We start from the raw sequence: 27,911 nt of genomic DNA, 5'->3' as shown, positions 1-27,911 counted from the left end.
TCAAATTAGCATAAGCATACACGAAATACTTTTATAATAGAAATAGTCGTTCAAATGTTAAAAAGGTGCTATCTATGGTCCTAAAATAGGTCACTTCTGAAAAGTCTACTAATTATGGGTCATCGTAATAACTATATAAATGTAGTATGGTAAACAGAACAGCTATACACACAAGCTATACTTGAAGCTCTGGTAGTCATGTGTATGAGGTGATCACAGGACATCCATTTCCAAAGCGTCAACTACGTGCGCAGCAGAAGGACGATCTTTAGGGTCTTCATTAGTGCATACAGAGAAGAGCTCAACTGCTTTCTGGTACGATTCATCCAGTTCTTCCATATTAACAGGTGGCCTAGTTCCCAAAGCTGCATAGTATGCTTCATCATCAAAGTCACTTTCATCAAAAGTTTTATCTGCTCATGAAGGAGTTGGAGATTGAAACAAAATCACTTTAAATCATGGAAAAGCTTAGCGACTGCTCAAATTCACTCTCCTGAAATAAGAATTCATCATCCAATATGCTTTTCATTTTACACAGGCAGTCTCTTCAATTGTCCTGCCATGGTGTAGATTAGCTACTGTCAGGGAATTTTTTTTTTTTTTTTTTTTTTTTTTGGCCGCACACGTGGCATGTGGGATCTTAGTTCCCCGACCAGGAATCTAACCTGCGCCCCCTGCAGTGGAAGCACAGAGTCCTAACCACTGGACATCCAGGGAAGTCCCTGTCAGGGATTTAAAGGCTACTGACCCCAACCCTCTTACTGCTGCAGCTTTCCAATCATTTTCTCAGGCAAGGGGAGTTTTTAAGGTAACGTTTTGCTCCTCTGGATTTTCTCAATTTACCTCCTTATTCTCATTTACTCTACATCTCATTTGTATGAGATTAAACCAGGATGGTACCAAATTAATCATCAGTATTAATATAACCCACATCTTGTGCCACTAAATCAAACTAATTGCTCTTTTAAATTTTAACTTAATAGAGAAAATACAATTTTATAAGCTTCTTTAGTTCAAACTGAAGAGACTGGGATTTATGTTAAAAATATGCAGTTATACCTGCATCATCATCATCTGGAAGACTAATGTGTGGAACAGATAAAGTCATCATTTCCCACAGCGTAAGGCCAAAGGCAAATATGTCTGCCTTGTCAGTAATAATACCATTCTCCTCCAGAGCTTCCTTAGGTTTCCAAGGCTCAGTGCCAATATAACAGGCCTCAGGGTCAGTCACTGAAAGAAGTAAAATACAGGCAAGATGGTCATAAGGGCAAGCACCAGAAACCACTAAGAAAGGCAAACAACCCAGAGAACAATGAGCAAGTTATTTAACAGGTTTTTAAAGGTTAACAAATATAGCCAGTAAACATGAAAAATACACTTAACCTTGTAAAAAGAGTCTTTCCCTATCAGATTGTTAAATATTCATAAAGCTAGTCAGTTGGCAAGGGTGTAGAGAAACAGCAATTCTCTTAGAAAGGGGTAGGAACATAGATTGTGGATGTCTGGAGGTACAGACCCTGGAGCCAGATTGCCTTGCCCGGGTTCAAAGACATGTGCAAGCTGTGTGACCTTGAGCAGATCACAATCTCTGTGCCTCAGTTTCTTCATTTTTCAAACTATGCTGTCTTTCAGCTGAGAGAATTACCACTTCTTTGCTTCTATGATTGCTAAATCATAGAAGTGAAAAGGGAGAGTGGAATCACATAGAGGCTCTTAAAGCTTCTCTGCCCAGGAATGACATAGGTCCACTCACATTTCCATTTAAATGTTAGAGTCAACTTGTCAATTTCAATGAAAAGGCCAACTAGAATTTTGATTGGGATTGGACTGAATCTCTAGATCAGTTTGGGAAGAATTAACATCTAAACAGTATTGTGTCTGTCAATCCACAATCATGACCTCTCCGTTTACTTAACATCTTATTTAATTCTTTCAGTGAAGCTTTATGGTGTTCAATAAAGAGGTCTTGGACTTTCTTGCAAAATTTATTCTTGAATATTTTATGCTTTTTGGTATAGCAGTCTCCCTTTATACCTGGGGGATACATTCCAAGATCCCCAGTGGATGCCTGAAAACTATGGATAGTACTGAACCATATATATACTATCTTTTTCCTATACATACACACCTATGATAAAGTTTAATTCATAAATTAGGCACTGTAAGAGATTAACAACATAATAAAATAGAACAATTATAACAATAAACTGTCATAAAAGTTGTGTGAATGTGGTCTCTCCTTCTGTCTCAAAATTATCTTATTGTACAAATTTGATGCCTTTTTCTTCTTAACTATGCACTTATCACACACTATGGCCATAACTTTTGCAGTTTGAGGCGTAACAGCAAAACTAGTATAAATTTCTTTTTCCTTCTTCACAATTTCATGGACAGAAGATTCGTCCTTACTGTAGATCTCAGCAACCTCGGCATACGATTTTTTTTTCCTTTCTTTATTAAGTCAAGAACTTTCACCTTTTCACTTAAAAGAAGCACTTTATGGCTTCTCTTTGGCATATCTGAATTGCCAGCATCACTACTCTCTCACTTTGGGGCCATTATTAAGTAAAATAGGGTTCACTTGAACTTGAGTACTGCCATACTGGCAACAGTCATCTGATAACCGAGATGGCTACAGAGTGACTAACGGGCAGGATATGCTGGACAAAGGGATGATTCACTTCCCAGGTAGGATGGCAGGATTTCATCATGTTACTCAGAACAGTGAGCAATTTAAAACTTATGATTTATTTCTGGAATTTTCTATTTAATATTTTCAGGCTGCAGGTAACTGAAACTGGAAAGCAAACCTGTGGATACTGGAGGACAGCTATACTTGTAAATAGAAATCTTAAATTTTTCTTTTTTTCATTATTTATTTTGAATATATAGAAATATAATAGCTAACTTCATTTATTGGTTGTAGTATTCTGTAGATTCCTTGAGTTTTTCTACCTAAACAATCATATCACTGTAAAATATGAACAATTTCATTTCCTCCTCAATCTTGATGTCTTTTACTTTTTTCTTGCCTTATTTTAATGGTAGGACTATATGACAGTGTTTAACACTGGTGAAAGTAGGCACATAAGCCTTGTTCTGTAAGTACGATGCTGCCCGTAGGTTTTTCTGTTAGATACCCTTTCTAAGGCTAAGTTCCCTTCTATGTCTAGTTAGCAATTTTTATCATGAACGGAAGTTGGATTTTGTTAAATGCTTTTTCTGCTTCAATCGAGATGTTTACAAATCTCAAAACAGTTTTCAAATTTGTTAATATGGTGGCTAGCATAAACTTCTGAATATTAAAATAACTTTTCTTTCCTGGGATAAGCTCTTGTTGGTCAGATGTACTATCCTTTTTATATACTGTTAGATTCAATTTGCTAATATTTTGTCAAGGATTTTTGCACCTATGTTTGTGAGTTGGTGGTTTTCTTTTTTCATGAGTATGTCAGGTTTTGATATCAGAGTTATGCTGGCCTCAGAACAAATTGGTCAGTGGTCCCTACTCCTCTATTTTCTGAAAAATTTATGTAAAATCGGTGTCATTTCTTCCTTGAATGTTTGATAGAAATCAGCAGTGAAAATATCTGGGTGTTGGGCTTTCTCGGGGAATGTTTAATAGATATAGGGCTACTTGGACTTCCTATTACTTCCTATACCAATCTTGGTAAATTGTATTTCTCAAGGAAATTGTTCTCTTCATTTAAGTTGTCAAATTTGTTGGCATAAAGTTGTCTGTAATGGCCTATTAATCTTTAAATGTGTGCAGGATCTGTAGTGATAACCTTTCTTTCATTTCTGATGTTGGAGATTTGTGTTTTTTTCTTGATCAATCCAGCTAAGGATCTGTCAATTTTATTATCTTTCAGAGAACCAGCTTTTGGCTTTATTAATATTTTCTCGTGTTTATTTTTTATTTCATTGATTTCTGCTCATATATTATTTCTTTCCTTTGACTTACTGTGGACCTGTTTTGCTCTTCTTTTTCTAGCTTAAAATGGAACATAAATTATTCATTCAGATCCCTACTTTCTTCTACTATAATCACGTACACAGCTACAAAGTTCCCTCTAAGCCCTGCTTTAGCTATACCTCACACATTTTGATATGTACTGCTTTCCTTTTTATTCAATTCAAAATATTTTCTAATTTCCCTTGTCATTTTCTTTGACACATAGGTTATTTGAATTTCCAAATACTTGGGGTTTTCCTAGACATCTTATTGTTACTGGTTTCTAACTTAATTCCATTGTAGTCAACAAAGATACTCTATAATTTCTTCCATAATTTTATACATGTTCCTTTTCATATTTAAAAATCTTTACTTCTGCTATGACTAGGATAAACTCAAACACTTACAAACAGAACATTCACTTCAGAGTATATTGTACTAAAAATGGAATTTTTCAGTACTTGATTGCTATAATCTCCATTTCCTCACAAATAAGGTTAGAGTGAAAACAAACTGAATTAAGATAATTCACTTTCAGACAGGAAGTAGAAAAAAAACACAGGAAGCCTGTTTAATGGAAGAAGCTTATCTTCAGAGCTAAAGGAAAGTCTGCCTTGAGAGTCTCAAGAAATTTACAAAGAAAGGGGAGAAAGAAGGAAACTAACGTTTAGAGAACTAAAGGGGCAGACCAAGAGGGAAGAAATGAAGATACAGAAGTCAGGAAACTGATGATTCCAGTCAACAGCACTCATTCATTCATTCAGCATTTTGAGGAAATCTGCCTAAGAAGTAAGTGGGCTCTATCTGAAGATGAAGTGAGAACAATGATGCCAGACTAGAACAGTACCCAGCACTGGGTGGCCAGAACAAAATATGTGTCTGTGACAGCCTTTTCACTTAACCCAGCTTTAGGAGATAAAGTTTGGAAGGCAGTCATGTCCTGCATAAGCTGCTTGAAGTTTTCCCCCATATCACCTCACATCTAAGAGGCCCTAATGGAATGCATGACAGGGTAAAGAGTCTACAGACATGGTCCACATGGGCAGTGACACTGTGGCAATAAGGAAGGATTCATACCCCATTCTAAATAGGTCAAATTCCTACAGGGATCTGCCATGCTAAAGAGTAGTTTTCTAGAAGTCTGGGTCTAATATATCAGTTCCAATTGGAAACTCCAGCCAACCACAAGTGTACTTACTATATGTCCACTTAATACATTTCTCCAAGTCTGTGCTTAGACTTTAAACATAACAGAAGTGGCTCTCCCACATATGTTACTAATTAAGTTTACTTCTCTGTGAAGTTTACTTCTCTGTGAAGATAAATTTTTCTGACAAAAGTTTGATGAGATCATAAGTCAATGGTTCAGTCATTCCTTCTTGTCAACACAAAAACAACTTAAATATTTTATTGCCCTTTATTACTTTCAAAGAGTTTAAGCGGACGTTACCTTTTTCAGTTCTCATGGACACAAACTGAAAACTGATGAAACTGGAGGTTCTACTCATCCTTCAATTCTCAGCTTAAATATTAATTATTTAGGGAGGCCTTTCTCAACATCTAGGCTGAGTTGTGGCACTGTCATGTTTACAAAATTCCTTACATCATAATGGTCATTATACTTTAGTATTAGTTATTCAAGGACTGCTTTCCATCTAGATTATGAGCCCCAAAAGGGTAAGGACTGTGTCTATCCTTTTTTCCTCTACATTTATAGTTCCTAGCACAACGCCTGACTGTACTTAGTATTAAAAATATGTGCTAAATAAATAATCAACCTGGAATTTACCACTGTTAAGATTTGGGCTTTTTACAAAATACCCTGTGTATATTATAGTTGTGAAATACGTGACTATGTTACCTATTAAAACACAAAACTTTAAAAAATTTAGTATTTTTTAAACTTCTCTTAATGTGTATGTAAATACATACTTTAGGTGCTATTTTATCATCTGTTCATCTCACTTAACATATTTAGATATATGTCCATGCCAACGAATGTAAACCTATATAATTTTAATGGATATATGGTATTCTATTGTGTGGTGGTACAATAAATAACACCATCCCTTCCTTATTGATGGACATTCTCTTACATTCTTGCAAAATCTGTTCTGGTACAATGTGTATTTTTCTAACACAAATTAGCTCATACACAACTAGTAAAAAAGATTAATTATGTGATTTTTCCCCCAGTATGTTAATGTTATCTTTTAAGGGATTCGGAGTAAACTTCCTCACAAAGAAAACGCCTTAGCCTGCAGAAACGCCTTCCCTCAGAGCACTGCTTTGCGCTCTGCTGTGCTGACTGTAACACTAATCTGGCGAAGCTGAGAATGCAGGTAAAAGAGCTGCCAAGACATCCCCAAGCTTAGAAATACTTTTTTGTTATTATTATAATTTTTTATTGAGGTATAGTTGATGTACGATATTATATAAATTTCAGGTACACAACATAGTGATTCACAATATTTAAAGGTTATATTCCATTTGTAGTTACTATAAAATATTGGCTATACTTTCTGTGTGTACAACATATTCTTGTAGCTTATTTATTTCATACATAGTAGTCTGTACCTCTTAATTCCCTACCCTTATCTTGCCTCTCCTCCCTTCCTTCTCCCCACCGGTAACCACTAGTTTGTTCTCTATATCTGTGAGTCTGTTTCTTTTTTTGTGATATTCACTAGTTTATTGTTTAGATTCCACATGTAAGTGATATGATACATTTTTATAGAAAAATCCAGACCAAAATTTTAATTTTAATGAAAAGTATCTATTGAAAATAAATACCCTCATATTTACCTTCAAGGAAACACAAACCCAGGGTTCGTGGCTACACAACACTGAATGATACTGGGTGCTAGTGAAGATCTAAGGTGTTAGTATTTTTACTAGGATTGTTACTATTTTGGGTATTGCTTTGTTCTCAAGGTTGCATGGGTTTTGATTCTTCTGTTCCAACTCTATTTCTTCTGTAAGCCTAGTTCTAGCTTTTGACTTTTCCAGAAATTAATATACCAGGTTATTGTAAAAAAAAAAAAAATACCTGCACTGCCCAATTATTTCTTCGGAATGTGTTCTTGGAAATGAAATTACAGGATCGAAGGGCATAAACATTTTTAAGGGTTTTGTTTTTTAGAGAAATACGTATTTCCAACTGCCCTCTGAAAAGGCTACACCACTGTGGTAGTTACTAGTCAAGCAGTTCATGCTCTCCACTTTCTACACGCACAGAAGGACCACCTTCTCGACACACAGAAGGACCACACTTTCTGGCCTGTCATGGCTGGGTGAAGCCATTTGTCTAGTTCCAGTCAATGACTTGTGAAAGAAGTGACTTGTGTCATTTCTAAGCTGGAGCATTTAATTGTTAGTGCAAGACTTTCTAGGGTGGCACTGTCCAACAGAACTTTCTGTGATGATAAAAATGTTCTGTATCTGCATTGTCCAATATGGTAGCCACTAACCACACATAGCTACTGAGTACCTGAAATGTGCCTAAAGTGGCTGAGAAAATGAATTTAAAAAAATTTTAAATATTAATTAATTTAAACAGCCATACAGAGCTAGTGGCTACTGTAGTGGACAGTGCAGCTCTAGAGTTTTTTTTACCTTCCACACAACGATGGCAGTATTCCATATAGTGGATGTCCTAGCAGCTTAGGTCCTAACGTGCGAATGACATGGAACACAGCCCTAATGGACATGTAGCTTGAATAATAAGCCTTGGTTTAAGGCACTGAGGTTTTTGAGGGTCTATGTTACCATAGCAAAACTTATCTTAACCTGAATGATACACCAATTGCAACTTCTACGTAGTGTATGAGAGTATATTAATCTATACTGTTGCTCATACTAACATACAGAAATTTTTCAAAGAATTTTCAGTAGTCATGACTTTTTTTAAAAAAATGGTTTCTACCTCTGGTGTCCTTCTTAAGCCCAACATTAAGGAAATATTTACCAACAATTTTTTCTGCTACTTTTCTTTTTTTAATCTTTGATCTACAGGGATTAGAGTGTGAGGATAGAAAACAACTTTCTCTAAAATGACCAGACACCATCATTTACTGACTCAACTACCTCTTTCTCACTAATACAAAAATGTCACCTTTATCATATAACAAATTTTATATATTTGGGAACTATCTCTTGACTCATGTTAAAATTTTCTGCCTAGTTTGGCATGAGTATCATGGCTTTAATTACTATAGCTTTATAATACTTAACATCTGGTCAGGAAAATTCCTACTAACACTCTTTCACAGAATTTTCCTGGCTGTGTTTGAACATGTATCCTCAAGGATAAATTTTACATTCTCTTTGAAATGTTCTACAATAACATAGATCATATTGGGATATTATAGAATTTATAGATTTTCTCATTCATTAATTTCTCCTTTCTTTTAGGGCTTCATTTTTTTTCCTGATTTCAGTTGAATACTCAATTTCATAAAGGTTAAATAATGAAAATGTTTTCCTTTGAGTACTTTTGACCATATCAAATAGGTTTTGATTTGTTCTTACATTCTCATTATTTTCTAAATAGCGTGTAACTGGAATTTCACTTCTTTTGGCCAAGAACTATATACAATTATATTAAATTCCTGAATTTTTGTTTCCAACCGTACTACCAATTTCTATATTTATAGCACTGAGGATAATGAATGTTAACCTTTAGTCTATTTCTACTTTTTGTAATCTGAGATTTTCTTTTGTAACTTAACTAGTATATGGTCAATTTTGATAAATATTCTAATGCATAGAGATTGAACTTATTATTTACTCAGATCTTTTACATCTTAGTTTTGTCTATTAGATCTATTAAGGATTGAGAAAATTATGCTAAAAAAATCTTATTTTTATTCTTTTTGACAATTTCTCCTTTTATTTGCTGAAGTTTCAACCTTGTACCAATTATTTAGCCTAAGGGTTCATGCCAGTTCTATCTTTATTAATGATTACAGACATTATTATAAAGTCAATCTATTTATCTTGGCTTTTCCCTTCAATTCAACTTGTAGACTTTAACTAGAAATTAAGATGTACATAAGCTCGAAACAGTATCATTAGCCTTCCCTCTACCTTATATTTATATAAAGAGGTAAATTTAAATATTATTTATTAAATAATATGTTGAAAGCAGAGGCTTTCTCTTTAAGGCTTTTGCTTTTTTGTTTTTGTTTCTCAACAAGAACATATCTTAGATTCCCTACAGTCTCTTCAGCAAGTGGTATTGGGGAAGCTGTACAGCTGCACCCTGTCACACCCACTCACCATTCACAAATATAAACTCAAAATGACTTAAAGACTTAAACATAAGACAGGACACCATAAAACTCCTAGAAGAGATCATAGGCAAGACATTCTATGACATAAATCGCACCAATGTTTTCTTAGGTCAGTCTCCCAAGGCAACAGAAATAAAAACAAAAATAAATTGGGACCGGGGCTCCCCTGGTGGCGCAGTGGTTGAGAGTCCGCCTGCCGATGCAGGGGACACAGGTCCGTGCCCTGGTCCAGGAAGATCCCACATGCCACGGAGCGGCTGGGCCCATGAGCCATGGCCGCTGAGCCTGCGCGTCCGGAGCCTGTGCTCCACAACGGGAGAGGCCACAACAGTGAGAGGCCTGCGTACCGCAAAAAATAATAATAAAAAAATAATAATAATAAATAAATGGGACCTAATCAAACTTACAAGCTTTTGTACAGCAAAGGAAACCATAAAACAAAGACAACCTACAGAATGGGAGAAAATATTTGCAAACAATGTGAATGACAAGGGATTAGTTTCCAAAATATACAAACAGCTCATACAACTCAACAACAATAAAACAAACAACTCAATAGAAAAATGGGCAGAAGACCTAAATAGACATTACTCCAAAGAAGAAATACAGATGGCCAATAGATACATGAAAATATGCTCAACATCAGTAATTATTAGAGAAATGCAAATCAAAACTGCAATGAGGGGCTTCCCTGGTGGCGCAGTGGTTGAGAATCTGCCTGCGAACGCAGGGGACGTGGGTTCGAGCCCTTGTCTGGGAAGATCCCACATGCCGTGGAGCAATTTGGCCCGTGAGCCACAACCGCTGAGCCTGCACGTCTGGAGCCTGTGCTCCGCAACGGGAGAGGCCGCGATAGTGAGAAGCCCGCGCACCACGATGAAGAGGGGCCCCCGCCCGCAGCAACTAGAGAAAGACCTCACACAGAAACGAAGACCCAACACAGCCAAAATAAAAATAAATAAAAATTAAAAAAAAAAAAACAACTGCAATGAGGTACCACCTCATGCTGGTCAGAATGGCCATCATTAAAAAGTGTACAAATAAATGCTGGAAAGGGTGTGGAGAAAATGGAATCCTCCTACACTGTTGGTGGGAATGTAAGTTAGTGCAGCCACTGTGGAAAACAGTATGGTGGTTCCTCAGAAAACTAAAAATAGAATTACTATTAGGATCCAGTAATCCCACTTCTGGGCATATATCCAGACAAAACTATAATTCAAAAAGATACATGCACCCCTATGTTCACAGCAGCACTATTCACAATAGCCAAGACATGGAAACAACCTAAATGTCCATCAACAGATGAATGGATAAAGAAGATGTGGTACATATATACAATGGAATACTACTCAGTCATGAAAAAGAATGAAATAATGTCATTTGCAGCAACATGGATGCAACTAGAGATTATCATACTAAGTGAAGTAAGTCAGAAAGAGAAAGACAAATATCATATGATATCACTTATATGTGGAATCTAAAATGAGACAAATGAACCTATCTATGAAACAGAATCATGGACATAGAGAACAGACTGGTGGTTGCCAAGGGGGAGGGGCCTGGGGGAGGGATGGAGTGGGAGGTTGGGGTTAGCAGATGTAATCTTTTATATAGAGGATGGATAAACAACAAGGTCCTCCTGTATAGCACAGGGAACTATATTCAATATCCTATGATAAACCATAATGGAAAACAATATTCAAAGAAGGTATAAAAAAAAAAAAGAAAGAACATATCTTAAATTCCCTGAGAAGAGAATGGTCAGTATTCACAATAAAGAGAGAAGAATGAGGTGCGGTGGGCCAAGGGGCAAAAAGCAGAAGACAGGCCTTAACTGGCACTTTTCTTTCCTACTCCCACTCCAGTTTCTTCTAGCAGTTTCCCAAATCCTGTCACTATGCTGATGCTAAATGAATTCCTTTACAAAACCTTATAAAAATTTTGTTTTCTATTCCCAGATCTTTTACCACTTAAAAATCCCAATCCAGGTTAGAAATAGCTCCCCACATCTTCAATTAAAATATATACTAATGAGAAACCAATAATTTATATTGTGTGTGTGGCAAGAAAGGGGGCTAGAGGCTGAGTAGAAGAGAGACATAAAAGAAGGGATTTTTTTTTATTGTATACTTTTTATTCATAGTTTTTGATTTTTGAAGAATGTGAACTTATTACCTTTTTAACTATGTAAAAATTAGAAATTTAAATACTGTATAAAAGCAATTTTAAAAATTAGAATTCTTGGTACTTCCCTGGTGGCGCAGTGGTTAGGAATCCACCTGCCAACGCAGGGGACATGGGTTCGAACACTGCTCCAGGAAGATCCCACATGCCGCAGAGCAACAGAGCCCCTGCACCACAACTACTGAAGCCCCCGCACCTAGAGCCTGTGCTCTGCAACAAGAGAAGCCATCGCAATGAGAAGCCTGCACACCGCAATGAAGAGTAGCCCCTGCTCGCCGCAACTAGAGAAAGCCCACATGCAGCAACAAAGACCCAACACAGCCAAAAATAAAAATAAATAAACAAATTTACTTAAAAAAAATTAGAATTCTACTTACCGGTCATATTTTCATCCAGTGGTAGAGAGACTCCTACATCACAAATTTTAATTGTTTCAAAATCACCTTTAATAACAACATTTGAAGACTTTATATCTCCATGAAGCAGTTTCTTGTCTTGGTGCAAATACTAAAATAGTGGAAAATTTAACATGTCTGAGCAAAAAATACAAACTAATTAAAAAAATATGATAACTCTCAAACAAAAATAAGAACTTGAATGCCCGTCCTAACCTACAGGCTTATATCTGTCCATCATTTCAAATTATTTGAAGCTAGAGAAGGGACCATCCCAAGCTGTCTTGGTCTGCTACACTGACCAGAAATCTGAAAGATTCTTTGGAAACTGATGTCTATTTATAGATAAGCTAACTTTTAATTTTCAAACCCACCTCACATACTTTTACATCAAAGATGCTACTGCAGATTTCAAAATATACTACAATTTACTTGAGGCTAGTAATTTTTAGAAATAATTTTGTAATCTTCACAATGACACAGGGTTTCCTCAAACAAATTGTTGAGATAATGCTACAAATAATTCACAAGCAGAAGATGAAGGAGTAATGTAATCTAAGACTATATTTTGTTTTACACATTAACTCTTTCTTAGAATTGACAAGCGATGATATTCATCCATAATCAAAAATGTCCTGCAAAACTTATTTTTTCATTCATCAGCATTTGGGCATCTACTGTGAGCTGGGCCTGAAACTGATGCAGAAACAATTCTTGGTATTTAACTTGGAACACTTACTGTGCTTAATTTAAATGTTGCTGACCATAAATTGAATATGCTCAAATATATTTATAATGTAATTTATTAATTCCATTATACACATTTAAAATAATTATTTATTAAATAATTCAAATTAATTTAGTTCATCCTACCTATTTAAAATCAGTTTTTCTATACACATATTAAAATATATATTTAGAGATATTGCCTTTTTCCAGTTTCACATTTCATGAAACAACTTTATTTGAATTCTTAACATGCAACTCTGACATCAGTATCATTACATAATCTGTTTTCTGAGTCATCCAACAATTTTCTGGAGCCATAATTACTTAAGTTATTTAGGATACAGAATTCTTTTTATCTCTTACTTATTTCTTACAGTATGTCTACTCAAAGGCACAATAATTTGTTTGCATAACATTGAGAGCACTTTTTTCACTTGACCTATAAATGTATATTCACCATGTCCAAAACTTAGTATCCCACAAAAAAATCTTTGAAAGGCTTGTTTATAGCAACAGAGGGTTAGAGTACACCCCCAGGAATAATGACTAAATTTGTTTTAAATATATTAGTCCATTTAACTAAATCTAACACGCAATCTCTATAAGCAAAACTTCCTAACTTGGGTTATTTAAGGCTATGTGAAGGTGTGAAGGCCTCTAACAATACTTTGCTGATCAAAATAAATAAACAGTACACTCTTCAGTGTGAGAGATTCTATAAAGACTTTAACTTAAAGCAACTCCCTCTTTGGGAAAAAAAATTCCACCTTGTAATTAGGTATATTAGTATCTGTTCATCAACAGATGAATGGATAAAGAAGATGTGTGTATACACACACACACACACACACACACCCCACACACACATACACACTGGAATATTACTCAGCCATTAAAAAGAATGAAATAATGCCATTTGTAGCAACATGGATGGACCTAGAGATTATCATACTAGGTAAGTCAGAAAGAGAAAGACAAATACCATATGATTATCACTTATATGTGGAATCTAAAATATTACACAAATGAACTTATTTACAAAGTAGACACAGACTCACAAATATAGACAGCAGACTTGTGGTTGCCAAGGGGGAGGCTGGGTAGGGGAGGGAAGGATTGGGAGTTTGGGATTAGCAGATGCAAACTATTATATATAGGATGGATAAATAACAAGGTTCTACTGTATAGCACAGGGAACTATATTCAATATCCTATGATAAACCATAATGAAAAAGAATATATAAGTATAACTGAGTCACTTTGATGTACAGCAGAAATTAAACACAACATTTTAAATAATAAATAAATAAAGTATTTAGTTTCTTCAGGTCCCACAAAAGTAATTTAAAATATAATAGCATGGGATTCCCCTGGTCATCCAGTGGTGAAGAATCCGCCTTACAGTGCAGGGGACGCAGGTTCAATCCCTGGTCAGGGAACTAAGATCTCACATGCTGCGGGGCAACTAGGTCAGCACGCCACAACTACTGAGCTCACACCTCGACTAGAAAGCCCGCATGCCACAACCTACAGAGCCCACGTGCCCTGGAGCCCACATGCCACAACTAGAGAAGAGAAAACCCACATGCCACAACTAGAGAGAAGGTCACCCACTGCAATGAAAGATCCCGCATGCCTCAACAAAGATCTCGTGTGCCACAACTAAGACCTGACGCAGCCAAAAATAAATAGATAATAAATAAATCTTAAAAAAAAATATATATATATATAATAGCATAGTTACCTTTAACCCTCTTGCCATATTCAAAGCAACTTTTAAAATTATGGCTGCTGGAAAAGGATCTCGGCTATCTCTATTTCGTTCTTCTATTAAGTCATTCAGAGACTTTTCACCTCCGTATTCCATAGCAAGACATAGACTACCATCGCTAGCTTTAGTGAAGGCACGGTAACCTTAAAGAAAACACGACATTTTGTTACTGGAATAGGGAAGAACAACAGTATTTAAGTTTTTTACAGTAATGTGACTGAATACAGATCTGGATTAACACTGTCAGATATAAAATGAAATAGCTGTTATTTACAAAACTCATTCAGTAGATCTAATTTAAAATGCCTTCAGTGTTTGCCAATAGTATCACAAATTGAGATATTTTTTAATACTCAATGCCTTCCTAAATATAATGGTTTCACCAGCCCTACTTACATTAAAAATTAAAATAAGGAAATTATGTAAATGAATATATTACATTCCTGAATTCTCCATAGTACCAGCACCATAAATGACTATATGTACTCCCATGAAGTTTAAAATATATACTTAAGCATCTAAAAACATATACTAATTTTTTTTTGTTTTTTTCGCCAAGCCGCACGGCTTGCAGGATTTTAGTTCCCCGACCAGGGATTGAACCGATGCCCCCTGCAGTGGAAGCACAGGGTCCTAACCACTGGACCACCAGGGAATTCCCACTAATTTTTATTTTAGAATGTTCACATTAATTTGATTCTTGCCAAACTCCATCACTACCCTCTGCATTTTTATTAGTGAAACCAGTTAAGATATTATATAAACCATTTCTGGATAAACAGAATACTATACCAGATACTGTTACCAAATAAATCTAAACTTACCTATAATGTTTGGATGATTAAGGCTTTTCAAAATCTTAGCTTCATCAGTTAGTCTCTTTTGATACATACTCTGATAATCATCATTACATCTAGGATTAATCTTTTTCACAGCCCAAGGAGAATGAGACAAACCTCGTGGAGATCTTAAAAAATAATTAATCAAAAATGTACAGAAAGATTAATAACCATAATACATTTCAAATGACTAATAAGAACTTCCAAATTTTGAAAAGGACTTAATAATGATTTGTTGTTTTTTTAAAAGAATAGTTAAAATATTTTAGACTATCAACACTTCTGTTATACATCCTCTTTAATTGGGTACTTATATCTGATAAATCTATTGATTACAAGAGAAGTCTGATATCTATTACTGGAAGGGAAGGGTTAAAAAGAGAAAACTAAAAGGAAAAAGATGAAATGTTATAAATTTTAAACTTCAAAATTACTATAGTATTTTCTAATTTTTTCATTCAAGCATGTCAAACTACCAACTACTCAAAAAGCATTTAACTATATGTACCAAATATGCGTTACAGAATGTTAAAGTAATAAACACTAATATCTAAGAAACAATCTAAAGAAGATATACATTTGGCTCATATATAACCATGCAAAGAATAACAGACTGTTCTTCACCAACAAATACTGTGCCTCTAACAGACTTAGCAATTCATCTTATATACCTCTCACCATATACATGTGTTTAGGGAGATAATAATAAACATAAAAATAAGAAAAAATGTAAATTTCTATTTTCTAGGAAGATTCAGCTGTTTTAAGAATGTTTAAGGTATAAATGTTTCGAGGCCTAAATAAACAAACAGGTAAAACAAAGTCAGGGAAAGTTTGTTCACCTGGTAAGGTAGGCGTTTATGAGTATGGCAAATTACAAAGGACAAAGTGTATGCAGCGTATGGGCACAAAAGCTAGTCAAAGAGCCTCAAAAGTTAAAGATTAAAAGTTCAACCATAAGAAGGTAAAACAACAGATTGAACCAAGAGCCCATTTAGCTCTGTACTACCTCATGAGCACAGCTCTATGATTGCAGGACCTCTGTTTAAAATCAAAAAACATGTATTCAAAGGATCACTAGATTTCTTAATTCATATATATCTATCATGCATAAGTTTATCTAAATTATTCTTAAACCTCCAGTTTTAGATAACAATAGCATTTAGGGATACCTCTTCCATCTCATTTTAATATGAAAAATATATTTTTCAAGTTTCAAGGGGTACCCCACCCATAGCTCTCGATTATTTAGAATTCAGTGAGCAAGTCCATCTTCACCTTTTCCATAACATATCCTAACCTACAGAATGACAAGAATGTATTTACAAAATCTGAATAAAACTTTGCCAAGTTAAAAGTTGGTTCACTAAAATACTAATAAAACAGGCAAATTTCTGTTGAGACCTCACAAGGAAAAAAACAAAAGGAGACACAAATAATATTGCAAACAAAAATGGGGACATATTCAGCAGAGATTAAAAAATATATAAGTGAATAAATACTAAAACTTTTAAGGCCAATATATTTAAAAGACAAAATGGACAAATTTGTTTAAAAACTCTAAGAAAATTGATAAAAGAAATGTAATCAAGAGTTTAAAATTTTCCCTCAAGAAACACAAAACCTAGATAATTTAATAGGTGAGTTTACTAAATTTTAAAGGAACACATTATTCAATCCCATACAAACTGTTCCAGGGAATAGAATGAAAAAGGACTATGAGTCTAATATAACCTTAATAAAAAAATCAAACAGGGACAAGGAAAATCACAAGGAAAAAGGAAAGGAAAAGGAAAAATCACAAGCTAATTTTACTTATATCAGAGATGCAAATATTCTAAACAAATAGTAAAATCAATCTATCCATTTATTAAAAAATAATAATACATCAAAACTATGTTGGGTTTTATCTAGCAATGCAAATTTGACAGTAAAAAATGTAGACTTCTGAATTGAAATGATAGCCTGAACATACACATATAATTTTGATCCCTCTCAGGCACCTCGAAAATAAAAACAAATGAATACTTTAAGACATACACCGACTGACAAGGATGGAAATAATGAAGAGGAGACAACAGCAACAAAGTCTGGTAAGCTTGAAAAGCAGTTGAAAGTAACTGACTTAACAGGCCCAATGAACTTCTTGGAAGTTGTTTTAAAAGCAGGTGCATTCCTAGATACGATCCTCGATTCTGTATCAGCAGGCAGCTGCCCATCCTCTATCCCCCAGCTTCTGAAGACGGAAGACTGGCTTTGAAAGAAGAAAAAGCAGAGGGTCTTTAGCCTAAGGTTGACTGACATAGTTGAGAACCTGTGAACCATACAGGAACAGAGTAATTCACGACCAAATGCACCCTAAATGCTCAGTGAGTTTTCACACGTGTATATACCTGTGTTATCAACATCCAGATCAAGATATACAACATGTCTAGCATCCCCACAAGACTAAGGATGCCATCTTAAACAGGAAAACTTTCAGATAATTAATTAAAAACAAGATAGACAAAAATGAAAAACTCAATGGAAGTATCAGAAGATGAAGTTGGGGAAATCTCCCAGAAAACAGAACAAAAAGAGAAAGAAAACAGAAAAACAGACCCAAAAAATAAATAAAGGTAGATTAGCGATTAGTCCAGTAAATCCAACATCCATAATAGGAGTTCCAAGACAGAGAACAGAAAAACAGGGGTGATGGGACTTCCCTAGTGGTGCAGTGGTTAAGAATCCACCTGCCGGTGCAGGGGATGAGGGTTCGAGCCCTGGTCTGGGAAGATCCCACATGCTGTGGAGCAACTGAGCCCATGGCCACAACTATTGAGCCTGCGCTTTAGAGCCTGTGAGCCACAACTACTGAGCCTGCGCTCTAGAGCCTGCGTACCACATACTGAGCCCACGTGCCACAACTACTGAAGCCCGCGTACCTAGAGCCCATGCTCCACAACGAGAAGCCAACGCAATGAGAGGCCCCCGCTCGCCACAACTAGAGAAAGCCTGCACACAGCAATGAAGACCCAATGCAGCCATTAATTAATTAATTAACTAAAAAAAAAGGGTAAAATGATCAGCAAAGTAATTTAAAAAAATAATTTCTCAAAAATTTAAGAACAGGAATTTTCAGTTTCCAAGAGGCTCACACCCATGCACATCATTGTGAAATTACAGTGGGAGGAACAGATAACATAGAACAGATACATAAAAAGAATCAGTAGTCAGAAGGGCTTCAGAATTCTCAACAGCAACAATGTCCTCAAAATTCTGGAGGAAAAGTACTTCTGAATGAGAATTATAACCCAGAAAAACAAAAAAGGCCATTCAAGTATGAGGGTAAAATGAGAATGTTTTTAGAAATGCAAATTCTCAAAAATGTATCTTCTGTGCATCTTTTCATGGGGCGCTACCAAATGTCCTCAACCAAAATGAGATGTAAACCAAGAAATACTAAGACATGAGATACAGAAAAACAGAGGATCCAGTTCACCAGAGAAGCAAAGGAAATCTCTAGGCTACCGGTAAAGGAAAATCCCAAGCTAACAGGGCCACCCTGAAGACTGGGAGGCTCAGGCAGGAACTGCTGTTTTCAATCAGTCACCTGAAACTTCCTAATTAAGTCACATACAGTATAACTTTGTTAACAACAGACTTCACTTTTTAAAAATATTTTTTAAAAGGGAGAAAAATGAGACTAGCCATGAACCTCTGAGAAATTTTTTCTTTCAAAATAACTTTGACAAGTTTTAGACATTAAAAAATGAAAGTTCACAAAACTTATAGCATACAAACACACAAAGGGGGTGTTTAAACTGCAAAAATGCTTCAAGAATACCCACTTATATATAACTGCTATGCTATTCTCAATTCATTAGCTTTTTATTACAGTATTTCTATTCGGAAACAATAAAAACCTAGAGAAGCTAATGACCTGCTGGGTTGGACTAGTCAGGTTGATTCCTAGAACACATTAAGCAATACATAATGGCTTAATTGTTTGCCACTTAATAAACATGTACAGAGTAATGAATAAAACAACTTTTAATAAAATGTGCTTGTTGTCATGTGTAATATTATTAGCTATTAGCCCCTATTCTATTTCATTTTTCTTTTAATACGATTTTCCTACTTTAAAATCACATATTTGTCCTTCTTACTTAAATGATGACATAAGAAATAAAAAAACTTTTACTTCTTTAGAAGAGAATATCTTGAGAAGGCAACTCTCCAGATAGAAGGGATTAATAATCACTGATATCCCCCAACACTGGTAACACACAGGAACCCCTCTCCTCTGTCCTCTTCCCTTCTTAAACAAGCCAAGGAAAAATTACAAGGTAAATTACTTCTCCTTTAATAATCCATCAGGAGGAAGCTAGGAGAAAAGTATACCAGGCAGAGCTCTGGCAAAGTTATGAACATACCCCAAATCTAAATATTTGAATTTTCATATTCCTTTTTGTCTCCAAGTACAGTGGAACTATGGTTCCATGTAAAAACACTCATCTGAAATCTTATACTCACCTTTTCATGAGGTAGACATTTACCCCAGTACCAAAGCCAAGCTTCTGCATAAACGGAGAGGCAGGAATATTTATGCATGGAGTTAAACACAATGCTAAACGTCAGAAAGAGAAATAAAAGATAAAATTAGTATTTGAAAAGACGTCTACAGATGCATCCTACCATTCTCAATATATTATTCTTAAAGAGTATTAACTGGCAAAGTCTTGGAAAGCAATTTGACACTATCTATCCTAATTTTAAATGGATACCCTTTGACCAAGTCTACTTTTAGAGCTCGATCTGACAGTAACACTAAAGCAGGGGTCAGTAAACGGTCTGTTTTTGTATGGCCCACAAGCTAAGAATCGATTTTTACATTTTAAAAGCCTTGTTAAAAAATAGATAAAGAAGGTCTCTTGGTCAAATCCTTAGATTTCATGACTCTCTTCCAACATGGCCCAAGACAACTCTCCAAACAACACCATGGCAACGAAGTGTAGACACAGCTGCACCAAATTCACAGAAGATCAACTGAAAATCCTCATCAATGCTTTCAACCAAAAAACTTACCCAGGTTATGCTACCAAACGAAGACTTGCCTTTAATAACACTGAAGAGTCTAGAATACAGATTTAGTTTCAGAATCGAAGAGCTAGGAACTGATTCCAGAAAAGATCAGAACCTGAGTAGGACTTACAATCAAGCCAAGACCAAGATCACCCTGAAAGAAGATTCAAAGTAGAAAAGACAGACAGTGTCATATCAGCTATACTCCTCTCAATTACACACTCTCATCAAGGCATTTATGGACAACCGTTATCGTGGGATTGATTCCAGAGAGCAACTTGCTAAAGAAACCAGGGTTCTAGAGTCAAGAGTTCAATTCTGGTTTCAAAATCGAAGATCTAGATTCCATGTCCAGAAAAAAAGAGAAATTGAGGAGGCCTTAGAACAAAGACAAAACCAGGGACAAGATCTCTGAGTTGAGAAAATTCAAAGTATAGAAAGTAACTACACAGAATGGCACCAATCTCACTAGTGACTGTCTTATTTTTCTGGAGCCAGACCAGGGGAAACAGAGAGACAGATTCAGTGTACTTGATTGTCATCAGTCTGGACTCCAAATCTCTCTCTCTCCCTGGGAACATACCCTTCTAAACACACCTCCAGCTTCTCCAGAAGCTGAGCCTTTCGGAGACAGTAAACAGGACTTCAGGAAGCAACAACAGATGTAAGGCACCACACAGCCCTACTGACTTAGCCTGGATCCAGAGTTCAGCAGATTTTGAGGACAATAAAATAAACTTTTTAATATCATTTTTCAGCCATCATAGTAATGACTGATTCAGGCAAAAATCATAAAAAAAAGAAGAATATAACAATAGGGTTCCTATGTGGCCCACAGAGCCTAAACTATTTACTATCATATATGCATGCATATACATATGAATATCGGTATGTGCTTTTGTGGTTGCAAAAAGGCAAAAAAGCCTAAGTATTCATCATTAGAGTCATAATTATAGTATATCTATATTACAGAGTATTATACAGTCATTAAAAAAGATGAGATAGAGGAGTCCTACTTTTGCTAATGAACAATTAACTGCTCCCAGAATTGCTATCTTGCCATGAACAACTAGAAAGTTTGACAAGATATAATGGTTTTCAGATACTTGACAACTGGCAGAGCAGGACTGTAAACTCTGAGAGAAGAGAAACAAATGAGGTGAGTCCTATCATTGACCTAACTTACTGCTTAAAGGTAGTTTCCAGGCTGCAGTGCAAAGAAACACAGCGGAGGCCTTGTCAAATTGAGGAGATGGAGATTAGAGGTCAACAAGATTTAAGTAGCTATAATTTGTGGAACAGAGAACTAAAGAGAGAGCCAAAAAGTGGGAGAAAAAGCTCCAGAGATTTGAAAAGAGGTCTCTCTTTGAGCGTTTGGCTAAGTACTTACCTGCACATAGAATGGACAGAAACCCCCAAAGCTGAGGAAAGCACCAAACGCAAGCAATAGGTTAAACAATTACCAGAGATTATACAGGTCTAGGAATAGTTCAATTACCATCAGCCAGAGCATGGTAACTCTCACAGAGTATTGAGTGAAGTCCTCTAAAGAGTCACTCTTAGTGGTACAGCTACATTTTAGCCCATGGAAAAAGTTTAGAACAAAGCTTACAAGCAAGCCTCAAAAGAAACAAGCTAATGTGCAGGTGACCTAACTGGACCATAACAAAACCACACACCCTTCAAAGGAATAACAAAATCCAGCACTCAACAATATTAGATGTCCAGCAGCCATAAAATATTACCAGGCATGAAAGAAGCAAGAAACCATGGCCCATCTCAGGAGAAAAATAAACCAACAGAAACATACCACAAAATGGCAGTCATGTAGAATTAGCAGATAAGAACCTTAAGATATAATCTCCAAAATATGCTCAATAATGTAAAGGAAAATGTGAGCATAACAAGAAAAGAAAAAGATGTAAAAAAAAGATCCAAATGGAACTTCAAGGAATGAAAAATACAATGAATAAGAACACCACCTTAGAGAAGCAGAAGAAAAAGTAACTAAATTTTAAGACGAAGCAACAGAAACTACCAAAAATGAAGCACTGAGAAAAAGATTAGGAAAAAAATAAAGAAATCATCAGTGAGCTATGAGACAAGAGCAAAATAGTAGGTTTAAATCCAACCATACAGAATTACATTAAATGTAAATGGTCTGAACAGTGTTGTCCAATAGAACTTTCTGTCTTGATGAAAATGTTCTATATCTGTGTTGTCCAGGAAGGGAGCCACTAGTCACATGTGGTTACTGAGCACTTGAAATGTGGCTAGCAAAACTGAGGAACTAAATTTGTAATTTAATTTTATTTCATTTGAACCTAAATTTAAATTGCCACATGTCGCTAGTGCCTAAACATTCCAATTAAAGACAGAAGTTGTCAGAATGGATAAAAACAAAACAACACATAACTACATGCTGTCTATAATAAATTCACTTTAAATATAAAGATATAAATATGTTAAAAGTAAAAGGTTGGAAAACATATACCATCAAAACACTAAACAAAATAAACCTGGGTGGCTCTATTGATACCACATAAAGTGGACTATGAACAGGGTACAACAATTACCATCCTAAATGTATATGGTACCTAATAACAAGTTTCAAAATACGTAAAGCAACAACTGATAGGATTGAAAAAAAGACACATCCACAATTGTAGCTGGAGACACTCCTCTCTCAGTAATAGAATAAGTAAACAGAAAAATCAGTAAGGATACAGAAGATTTGAACAAAACAACATAAACAAGTCAACCGGCTTGACCTAACTGACACTTATGGAACACTGCACCCAACAACAGCAGAAAATATCTTTTCAAGTGCATGAAACATCCACCAAGATAGATAAACCTCTAGTCAGACTGATCAAGAAAGAAAGAAAGAAAATATAAAATACCAGTACCAGAAATGAAAAAAGCGATAGCACTACAAATCCTACCAACATTAGAAGGGTAATAAGAGTATATCACAAATAACTTTATGCCAGTAACTTTGACAACTTAGAACAGACAAACTCCTTGAAAAAACACTAACAGAGCTTACATAGGAAGAAATAGATAACCTGTATAGCCCTACATCTATTAACTGTGAAGTCACAGTTAAAATTTTTCTAATATTTTAAACTAAGAAAACTCCAGGCCCACATAGTTTTCCTTGTAAATTCTACCAGTTAAGAAATACTGTCATTTCTACAAATACTCTTCAAGAAGAAGAAGGAAACACTTCCCATCTTACTTTATGAATACAAAATACCCTGATACCAAAACTAGACAGACACTCCATACAGTCAATATCTCTCATGAACATAGAAAATATTAGCAAATTGAATCAAGCAATACATTATGGCCAATGTATTGGCTTTACCCCAGGAATGAAAGGTTGGTTTGAGATTTAAAAATTAACATAATTTACCACAAGAACAGTTTAAAAAGGAAAACTTTATCTTAACAGATACTGAAAAAGCACTTGACAAAGTTCAATACCCATTCATGATAATAACCAGGAATAAAAGGAAAATTCCTCAACCTGATTAAGGGCATCTTGGAAAAACCTACATCTAACATAAATACTTCATTAGGAACAAGGCAAGTATGTCTTCTCATACCTCTTTATTCAAATATATACTGGAGCCGGTGCCGTAAGGAAAGAAAAGAGAAATAAAGTAACACAGACGGGGAAAAAAAAGTAAAACTGTCTTTATTCATCTACATTACCAACTATGTACAATATCCTAAGCAATCTACAAAAAAGCTAATAGAATAAGTGAGTTTAGTATGGTTGCAGGACACAAAGTCAATATACAAAAATCTATATACTAAGAGCACAAAACATTTTCTCCTATGTTATCTTCTAGAAATTTTATAATTTTGGCCATTTTTGCATATTATGTGAGCTAAGGGTTGATTTGCATATGGATATCCAATTGTTTTTATTTATTGAAAAGATTACCCTTTGTCCATTGAATTGCCTTGGAAAATACCTTTCCGTGTGTGAGAGGTGGAAAGGTAAAGCAGTTCCTTAGTGGTCCAAGTTAAGTTGGTTCTTCACCAGGGAGAACCTACAAATCTGTTAGAATGTCAATAAAATTAACTCACAGATGACCAAACTCTGGCCTATAAAAGAAGTCTTATTTCTTAAAATCAACATTATAAAGATGACTTATGCTAAAATTGTTCATGTGTGATAGATAATAATTAAAGGATCAAACTATAATAATACAAAGATATTTCTGATAGCAATAACAAAGAAGAAAGGTTTATATCTTACCAGATTTCTTTTTTTCAGATAATCTGCTTGGTGTCTTGAAATTATTGGTTTCTTCCATTGTAATAATCACTCAAGGTCCTATGATGAAAATAAAGAGAAAGTTACACTTTAGTTATAAAGAATACATCTTTCATTCATGAAGAAAAAAATTCCTGTAATACTATCACTCATTTACATAAAATTTGAGAACTGAAAAAGACCATGACAAATATTTAGTCTGATTTTATTTACAATTAGAAAACTGAAACCCAGAGAAGTACAATTACATACCCAAGGTCATGCTATTACTGATAGTGGGTTTTTTTGTTTTAGTTAAAAAATAATATATGCACACGGTTAAAAAAAAAAAAAATCACCTAGTACCCTCCCACACTTCCTGGGGGTAGTTATTAACAGGTCTTTTATATCCTTTTAAGAGATTAGCTATGTAAGCAGCATTATTCACAATAGCCAGAAAGAGGAAACAGAAATAGCTATCAGATGATGAATGGATAAACAAAATGTGGCATACAATACACACAACAGAATATTATTCAACAGAGTACATAGTCTAATATGGAATATTATTCAGTCATAAAAAGGACTGTAGTACTAATACAACATGAAAGAAACTTGAAAACATTATGCTAAGTGAAAGAAGCCAGACACAAGAGGCCACATATATGATTGCTTTTATACAAAATGTCCAGAAAAGGCAACTCCATAGACAGAAGATAAATTAGTAGTTGCTATGGGCTGAGGGGAAGAGAGAATGTGGAGTGACTGCTAGTGGATGTGTGCTTTCTTTTCTGGGGTGACGAAAATGTTCTAAAATTAGGTAGTGGTTTAATATATTCAATTCTATTCCAAAAACCACTGAATTGTACACTTTCAAAGAGTGAATTTTATGATATGTGAATTGTATCTTAATAATTATTTTTAAATTGTTTTTGAAAATAAAGTGTACATACTGCATACACAAGCAAGTTAATCCAAGCTTTTCATTTCTTCTGTAACATATTTCTTTAAAAAATCCTTTTTATTAAAAAATTTAAATTCATTTTTCTTTTTAAAAAAAGCTACATTCCATATTAGATTTACTATAAAGCAAACTGTTCCAAGCTGAAGATGTGTATTTGTGGGATATCAGCATGTATATGGTATTAAAGCCAAGAGACTGGATAAAATCACCTAGGAAGTACGTATAGATAGAAAACTGAGAGCTCTGAGGAATCTCAACTTGAGAAATGAAAAACAAACAAAGTAGCCTGAGAAGGGGCCAGAAAAGCAGGATGCAAATAAGCCCGGCAAGAATGATGTCCTGGAAATCTTACTGCCTTCTATGTCTCACTGCCTTGCCCCGCTCAGCATAAGGCAGATTTGATATTGATAGACTGGGACCTCGGATCTTTTACCAGAGTGCTTGCACTTGCACCTGGGGCAATTATGACCAATAAGATACCAAAAGGCCACCAACCAACTGCCACTTCTAAGGTGCCAAGAGCAAAAGCAGGGTACTGTGCATGATCCCTGCACACAGCACCGCCAAGGGGGGTGGGCAGACCACCTAAGCCACGCCTCTTGCCCCACCCACCATCCGCCCCCAAGCTCACCCTATTTAAGGAACCAGCCCACCCTCCTCAGGGAGCAAGCAGGGGCACCTGTTACTTGTTTTTGCTCCCTCATGCTACAGCATGAGTCCCAATAAAGCCTTGTCTGAATTCCTTATCTGGCCTCTTATCAATTTCTATTGATAAAAAGAGTTCAAGGACCCGAGTCGGTAACAATAGTTAGAAGCAGCATGAGTGTTAAAAATAAAACCTCCCTTCAATTAAAAACACCTAAGTTGGACTTCCCTGGTGGTGCAGTGGTTAAGAATCCGCCTGCCAATGCAGGGGACACAGGTTCGAGCCCCGGTCTGGGGAGATCCCACATGCCGCAGGGCAACTAAGCTCGTGAGCCACAACGACTGAGCCTGCGCTCTAGAGCCCGCGAGCCACAACTACTGAAACCTGTGCGCCTAGAGCCCGTGCTCTGCAACGAGAAGCCACCGCAATGAGAAGCCCGCGCACCGCAACAAAGAGTAGCCCCTGCTCGCTGCAACCAGAGAGAGCCTGCACGCAGGAATGAAGACCCAACGCAGCCAAAAATAAAATAATTTTAAAAAATTTTAAAAACCTAAGTTTAAACAGAAGCCTTTTAACATTTCATTACATTCTAGGACACTGTCCCAACCTACTTGCACCTAAATATATCCTATACATTCCACAGATGTCTGAGGCAACTTTTTTCACTACTACACAGTTTAGGCCTTACTCTACTGATAAGTGGCTTCCGGCCACTGGCCCTAACTCTGTTTCAGATTCTGTATATATTGTATGTACACATTATATATATATATATAAACTGCTAAATTACCGTACTAATCTAAATCAAAAAGTTCTTAGGAAGCATAAAATTGTAAACATTTTAGATGATGATACGTTAGAAATGAGAGTAATATGACTGTTGGCAGAATTTCATAGTTTGTCGAATACCTAGGGTATTTTTAAAAAGTCAAGTACTGTTTGAGAAGCAATACTAAAAAGTGGACAACAGGTCTACTGGATCAGAGGTCAGTAACTTTTGGACCCTAGGACTAAACAAATACTGGATACTACTGGCAAAGGTAAAGTGTAGCTAGGCAGCAGAAAAAGGAGGGGGGGGAATAAAGAACGGGAGAAAAAGTAAAGATAACTGAGAAAAGAGAAACAAAATAGACGAAAAAAGTAGAATGAAAAAGAACGGGAAAGTTCTGATCACATTATTTCTAAGGTCCTTTACACCTGACACCCTCAGTAGGATTCCCGGAGGTAAAGACGCCCACTGTTTATCCCCGGACCCAGGAGCTTACAGACGCAGGCTGTTAAAATCCTTCTTCCACCCGCTCCGGGGCTCACGGTATCCCTTTGTAAAACAATGACAGCTTGCTAGAGCAGGGCTTCCCATATCTGTCTAACCACCGCCTTCTCCTACGGAGCTTCCATACTAAGTACAACTGTTAAGCTCTGATTCGAGAAAAGGGCAATTTCTTTCTTGAAATCCCCACCTAACCCCATGATGCAGATGCGCACTCGGGTCGCTAAAATGATTCCTAAGATAATTCCCAGTTCAACGCCAAATTCCCAACGTCTTCCACCTGCCTTCCAGGCCCCCAGCTGTCAGGAAAGCAAACGCAGAGGCCTCGGCTCGGGGTGGGTCAACCCCCGGCCAGGCCCACGCGCGGAAAGGACCCGCAAAAGCTCCCCTTACCGGAGCCGCGCGGTGGGACGAGACGTCCAAGCCAAGGCTGTCTTGAAAATTGGTCCCGAGTGGCCCCCGAAAACGCGCCGCGACCGCCTGGACTTCCCACCTGCCAACACAAGCCCTCGGCAACTGTCGTTGCG

At 36.1% G+C, this 27,911-nt stretch overlaps 1 protein-coding gene and 1 pseudogene across 1 annotated transcript; one reads left to right on the top strand and one right to left on the bottom strand.

Moving 5' to 3' along the window:
- Positions 1-27,911, bottom strand: PBK (PDZ binding kinase). The gene is made up of 8 exons (XM_029203422.1): positions 27,778-27,911; positions 24,508-24,585; positions 19,686-19,779; positions 15,156-15,298; positions 14,305-14,474; positions 11,814-11,943; positions 1,060-1,233; positions 1-413 (listed from the first exon to the last, which is right to left on the bottom strand). The coding sequence occupies exons 2-8, from the start codon at positions 24,563-24,565 to the stop codon at positions 214-216; spliced, it is 969 nt and encodes a 322-aa protein (XP_029059255.1). The 5' UTR covers positions 24,566-24,585; positions 27,778-27,911; the 3' UTR covers positions 1-213.
- LOC114884810 lies at positions 20,121-20,902 on the top strand (annotated as a pseudogene).

This window comes from Monodon monoceros, unplaced genomic scaffold (assembly GCF_005190385.1).
Source record: "Monodon monoceros isolate NGI ecotype Baffin Bay Population unplaced genomic scaffold, NGI_Narwhal_1 Super_Scaffold_5, whole genome shotgun sequence".
NCBI classification, from domain to species: Eukaryota; Metazoa; Chordata; class Mammalia; order Artiodactyla; family Monodontidae; genus Monodon; species Monodon monoceros.
The sequence above is the reverse complement of the archived record's forward strand: the minus strand, read 5'-3'. Positions and strand labels throughout refer to the sequence as shown.